We start from the raw sequence: 6,589 nt of genomic DNA, 5'->3' as shown, positions 1-6,589 counted from the left end.
CTTCTGCACAGCTAAGAACACAGTAAGCAGAGCAAGCAGACAGCCCTCAGAATGGGAGAAGATATTTGCAGGGTATATCTCTGACAAAGGTTTAATAACCAGAATCCACAGAGAACTCAAACGCATCAGCAAGAAAAAAACAAGGGATACCATCGCAGGCTGGGCAAGGGATTTGAAGAGAAACTTCTCTGAAGAAGACAGGCGCACGGCCTTCAGACATATGAAAAAATGCTCATCATCTTTAATCATCAGAGAAATGCAAATCAAAACTACTTTGAGATATCATCTAACTCCAATGAGACTAGCCTATATCACAAAATCTCAAGACCAGAGATGTTGGCGTGGATGCGGAGAAAAGGGAACACTTCTGCACTGCTGGTGAGAATGCAAATTAATTCATTCCTTTTGGAAAGATATATGGAGAACACTCAGAGATCTAAAAATAGATCTGCCATTCAATCCTGTAATTCCTCTGCTGGGCATATACCCAGAAGACCAAAAATCACAACATAACAAAGATATTTGTACCAGAATGTTTATTGCAGCCCAATTCATAATAGCTAAGTCATGGAAAAAGCCCAAGTGCCCATCGATCCACGAATGGATTAATAAATTGTGGTATATGTATACCATGGAATACTATGCAGCCTTAAAGAAAGATGGAGACTTTACCTCTTTCATGTTTACATGGATGGAGCTGGAACATATTCTTCTTAGTAAAGTATCCCAAGAATGGAAGAAAAAAATACCCAATGTACACAGCCCTACTATGAAACTAATTTGGGTCTCTCACATGAAAGCTATAACCCAGCTACAACTTAACAATAGGGGGAAGTGGGAAAGGGGTGGGTGGGTAGAGGGAGGGGAATCGGTGGGATCACACCTGTGGTGCATATTACAGGGGTATTTGCGAAACTTGGTAAATGTAGAATGTAAATGTTTTGGCACAGTAACTGAGATAACGCCGGAAAGGCTATGTTAACCACTGTGATAAAAATGTGTCAAATGGTTTATGAAGTGAGTGTATGATGCCCCATAATCATATCATTGTATACAGTTATGATTTAATAAAAAAAATAAATAAAAAAAATAAAATAACCATTGGAAACAATGAAAAAAATAAAATAAAAAATAAAAATGACATTTTCAACTCCATCCAGGTTAATACAAAAGATGTGAAGTCATTATCTTTTTTAAATGGCTGAATAGTTTTCATGTTAATGTGAAGTAAAAATTTAAAAAACTTAAGATAACATTAGTTACAAACGGAATGGTAGTGAGCATTTTCCTCAGTCGTAATTTTTTCCTTCTGGAAAAAGAGTTTTGCCTTTAGATAAGGGTGCTTAAGAAATCCTTCGTGAAAATCACTGGTTTTTGCACGCTTTATTTTGGAACCATTGTCTCAGCCACTGTTTCCCGTCTGGTTTTCTGATGTTTGCAAGTGGAGAAAAGACCTCTGCAAACAGAACACAGCCAGGCCTGATCCTCACAGGGTTTTGCTTTCTCTGATTGCAGGTGGACTCCAGGGCAAATGTAAGTTCTGCGTGTCCTCACATCAATCTCTTGCTGTGGAAAAATCTAAGTGAGAAACTGGGACTTGCCTACTATTGTCTGTAGAGCCTCCTGCTTCCAGCTGCCTTCTGAAGACAAGAACTGGGTGTGGGGCAAGGAACTGATGGCACATTAAAGAACTGTGACCATGGATTGGAGTTCCCACAACACCTGAGTTATTAGATGGCAGGGATTGTGTGCATAAGATTTGGGAGGTATCTAGGGGTAAGTCCACGTGCAGCGAGTGTCAGTGTTGTTGTCTCAGTGTGTGCATTTCTTGAGAACATTTGTACTTATACGCACAGCACAGGATGTGTCACTTTTCTTTTTTTTTTTTTTTCTCATTAAACTTTGTTTTAATGGGTCTTAAAATTCTGTGACAGATTTTTGGTCATGTTGTTTCCATTAAAAAGTACAGATTTTAAAAACTAATAACTTAAAACTGCAACACAAAAAGAAACAAATGGTCCACAAAACATTTTCCTTTCCTTCTGAAGGTTTTACGATGCATTGTTATCATTAACCAGTCTTTTACTATTAAACTTAAATGGCCAATTGAAACAAACAGTTCCGAGACCATTCTTCCACCACTGATTAAGACTGGGGTGGCAGGTATTAGAGATAATATTCATTTAGCCTTCTGAGCTTTCTGGGCAGACTTGGTGACCTTGCCAGCTCCAGCAGCCTTCTTGTCCACTGCTTTGATGACACCAACAGCAACTGTCTGTCTCATGTCACGAACAGCAAAACGACCTGGAGGAGGATAATCTGAGAAGCTCTCAACACACATGGGTTTGCCAGGAACCATATCAACGATGGCGGCGTCACCGGATTTCAGGAATTTAGGGCCATCTTCCAGCTTTTTACCAGAGCGGCGGTCAATCTTTTCCTTCAGCTCAGCAAACTTGCAGGCAATGTGAGCTGTGTGACAATCCAGTACAGGAGCGTAGCCAGCACTAATTTGGCCTGGATGGTTCAGGATAATCACCTGAGCAGTGAAGCCAGCTGCTTCCATTGGTGGGTCATTTTTGCTATCACCAGCAACATTGCCACGACGAACATCTTTGACAGACACATTCTTGACATTGAAGCCCACGTTGTCTCCTGGAAGAGCTTCACTCAAAGCTTCATGGTGCATTTCAACAGACTTTACTTCAGTTGTAACATTAACTGGAGCAAAGGTGACCACCATGCCAGGTTTGAGAACACCAGTCTCCGCTCGGCCCACAGGGACAGTACCAATACCACCAATTTTGTAGACATCCTGCAGAGGCAGACGCAAGGGCTTATCAGTTGGACGAGTTGGTGGCAGAATGCAATCCAGAGCTTCAAGCAGCGTGGTTCCACTGGCATTGCCATCCTTCCGGGTGACTTCCCATCCCTTGAACCAAGGCATGTTTGCACTTGGCTCCAACATGTTGTCACCATTCCAACCAGAAATTGGCACGAATGCTACTGTGTCAGGGTTGTAGCCAATTTTCTTAATGTAAGTGCTGACTTCTTTAACGATTTCCTCGTATCTCTTCTGGCTGTAGGGTGGCTCAGTGGAATCCATCTTGTTAACGCCAACAATTAGTTGTTTCACACCCAGTGTGTAAGCCAGAAGGGCATGCTCACGGGTCTGCCCATTCTTTGAGATACCAGCTTCAAATTCACCAACACCAGCAGCAACTATCAGGACAGCACAGTCAGCCTGAGATGTGCCTGTAATCATGTTTTTGATAAAGTCTCTGTGTCCTGGGGCATCAATGATAGTAACATAGTATTTGCTGGTCTCAAATTTCCACAGGGAGATATCAATGGTGATACCACGCTCACGTTCAGCCTTCAGTTTATCCAAGACCCATGCGTACTTGAAGGAGCCCTTTCCCATCTCAGCAGCCTCTTTCTCGAATTTTTCAATGGTTCTCTTGTCAATGCCACCACATTTGTAGATCAGATGGCCAGTAGTGATGGACTTGCCCGAATCTACGTGTCCAATGACAACGATGTTGATATGAGTCTTTTCCTTCCCCATTTTGGATCGTATGGGCGGTTTTCACAACACCTGTGTTCTGGCGGCAAACCCGTTGCGAAAAACCACTTTTCTTAAAAAAAAAAAAAAAAAATCCCAACACTACCTCCCACTTTGCATAAATCCACTCAGTCGCTGCTCAGCACAGATGCATTGGAAGTTTGGTTTACTGTTGTCATCCCTTCCACGGGGAAGGTGCAGAGATGAATGGGGCAAGATCTTAACCCTAGAAGTAGCACTTGGGAACTCAGTTCTAGTTGCAATGCTGATGCTCTGGGTCCTTGAACTAAAATCATCACCCACCCGTAGGGGGAGCACTTACTTATAAACCAGGGAATTGCAAGGGCACGCCTGCAAGTGTTAGAGTCCACAGACATCCCAACCGTGTCTCTATCAGTGTAAGGTGGCCTCAATGATCACAGCACTCAGGGTAGCAAAAGGTACGTTTAACGCAGACTTAGGTATGATTATTAGTGTGAAGCACACGTAGAGGGCTCGAGGGATTCTGGTCAGCTGACATGCTCTGCGAAGTGAGAGGCCCACATAGGACAGTGTAGGCCAGCAGTGAAGAAGAAGGGAGATGCTTTTTTTTTTTTCTTTTTAATCGATAACATGATCATCACAAGCCTTAGAAATGCTCAAATCCAGCAGTTCACAAACTCCTATGACACTTGCAAATGAGCCCTCAAAGGACAACATGGTTGTCAACCTGGTGCCCAAACGAGATTTCCTGGCTGGAACTGTCCTACAGACCTGGTTGGAGAGAGTCAGCCCTCACCACACGCTGATCCCCACACTGCACTGTTCCTCTGCCAGAGCCCGGTGTGAGCATGAGCAGCAACTCACCAATGGACACACACACAGTGTATTGATCAGGAGGTCCAGAGGGAAAAGTGTCGCAGGATCAGTAGTGTTATCACTAAATGATAGGAGAGTTCAATATTTTTAATTTTTCTATTGTCTTTATAACAAAAGATGAGCAAATAAATATTGAATATATTTCCCAGAATTGAACCCAGTCCCCAGTAAAGATGCCTGTAGCAGGTGTAACGTCTTCTGTAAGAGCTGACCTAGACAGTAGCAGCACGGGTGGATCCCAGGGCAGAAATGATCCTGGCAGGTGTCAGTAAGGTAGAGACATTTAACTCGCCTTCCCTGTGGGCAGCAGGGAGCCGGAGACCCTGTCATTGAACACACAGGGGACAATTCAGGGTATCTACTGTTTAGATAGGTTAGTTCACATTGGTTAGGTGGCCTTCAGCCAGACAGCAAAGGCTGTTTCTCATGCCTTTCCCGGTCCTCTCATTTGCCTTTTCTCTCATTCCACGTCCGCATCAAGCAATGTCCCCTGAATAACTCATGACCAACCCCTGCAAGGCACTCCTAGATTCATCTGAGGACCCCCAGGACAAGATCAATGGCGCCAGAGTAGATGACGTGATTCCATCAATGACCAAAGTCAGACTCCCTGTCTTTGTCTCATATAAAAATACTGCTTTCCAATTGAAAAAAAAAAAATGTGTGAAAACGTGACTATCATTAGTATAAACGTTTTATATGATTTCCTTTGTGGGTGAAATTTTGACTGAGCGTAACAACGGAGACCTGATTCAAGGATTCAAGACATCGTTAAAAATAATTCCATCAGTTACAGACTGTATTCTAGTGAGATTTTTTTTTCCCGAGAAACACTTTTCTCTCTTTGGGGAAAGTTGGCATAGTTGCCAACCAAAATGGACATGAGGGCATGAGGGACACATCCTCCCCAAAAATCTTGTGTCTTGGGGCACGAGTGAGTTTGTTCTCTACTTTCTTTTGGGTGCCCTTGTGTTCATGTCACCAAATGAGCAAAAGCCCTTTGCAAAAAAGGACACCCAGTGATCTACTGCTCATGCTAATGCCTCCCTCTAGTTACAAGTAGACTCAGGAGTCAGGAGACAGGGTGTGTATTCTGGACTCACTTCCTTGCTGAAGAATAAGTTAGATGATGTGAAAGGGGGCACTACCCAGATGGCTTTCCTGTGGAAAGGATGATTGAGGGTGTGATGATAGAAACTGATTTTCCAGACAAGAACTACGGCCATGTTCAACAGTCCCTGGAAGTAACTGTTCCCTTTAGGTGGTGCGGAGGTGTGTGCACCCATGCAGTGTGTCTCTGTGGGAGTTCAGAGCTTTAATTCTCAAGAGTCTGTCATTTTTTTTTTGCATGTTTTTGAGTACTTCCCCAGATATGTATTCTTCTAGTTACCAACTCTACATTTTAAATAATATTCCAAATATCATTGCAGCGTAATTACACACATTTGGAAAAGTTTTGAAAATTGCAAATTTTACAGGTTTTCAGTTCTTTGCATGCCCGTGTACCTCAATTAACCTTTAAAATGAATCCCATCTACACCTGGAAAATGTTCACTAATGTCTACAAGGATTCAGTTTGGGACTCCCTGCTAACATCAGTTAAAGGTTTATTTGTTTAATAAGCTCACTTCTTCACCGGCCTTTCTACCCCCTCCTGACTGCACAATCACAATGTCTTGCTGTGGCCATGTTCCCCTTTCACAGCCTTTTATAGCAAAAGCCTCAGGATTAATCTTGCACAACCCTCTTCAGCCTGCAGAGTGGGGCCGCTCCTTCCTCTCCACTTAGACCTGGCCCAACCACGTGCCGCACCCAGTTCTTTTAGGGAACTGAACAGGACGAGCCTGTCGGCAGAGCTGCAGGCAATCTGTCCACCTTTCTCCACTGAGGTCTAATATTTAGCTTGGGATAACATTCCCAAGAATAGGAAATGGCACATTCACGGGGACTTACAGTCTCCCGGCACTGAGCCTAGTCATGGTGTGTGCTACCCTGAGGATGCCTGTGAAATGGAAAGAGAAACCAAAGGTTTGCGGGAGGATCTGAGCCCCAGAGTGAGCACGTGGCCTCCTCCCTAGGAGGGTGAGGGGCAGGCCGGTCCCTGCAGGGCTGGGAAGGGCAAACTCAGCTGTGGGACAGGACAGTCTCCATGATGTTCCTGTGGAG

The 6,589-nt window shown here is 43.8% G+C and overlaps 1 protein-coding gene across 1 annotated transcript; it reads right to left on the bottom strand.

Annotated features, from left to right (window-relative positions):
* Positions 1-1,920: 1,920 nt before the first annotated feature.
* On the bottom strand, positions 1,921-3,636 carry LOC128583110 (elongation factor 1-alpha 1-like). The gene has a single exon (XM_053587010.1). The coding sequence runs from the start codon at positions 3,566-3,568 to the stop codon at positions 2,180-2,182; it is 1,389 nt and encodes a 462-aa protein (XP_053442985.1). The 5' UTR covers positions 3,569-3,636; the 3' UTR covers positions 1,921-2,179.
* Positions 3,637-6,589: the final 2,953 nt, after the last annotated feature.

The sequence above is a fragment of the Nycticebus coucang genome, chromosome 4 (genome assembly GCF_027406575.1).
Source record: "Nycticebus coucang isolate mNycCou1 chromosome 4, mNycCou1.pri, whole genome shotgun sequence".
Taxonomy (NCBI): Eukaryota; Metazoa; Chordata; class Mammalia; order Primates; family Lorisidae; genus Nycticebus; species Nycticebus coucang.
This window is presented reverse-complemented; position numbering and strand designations above follow the sequence as displayed.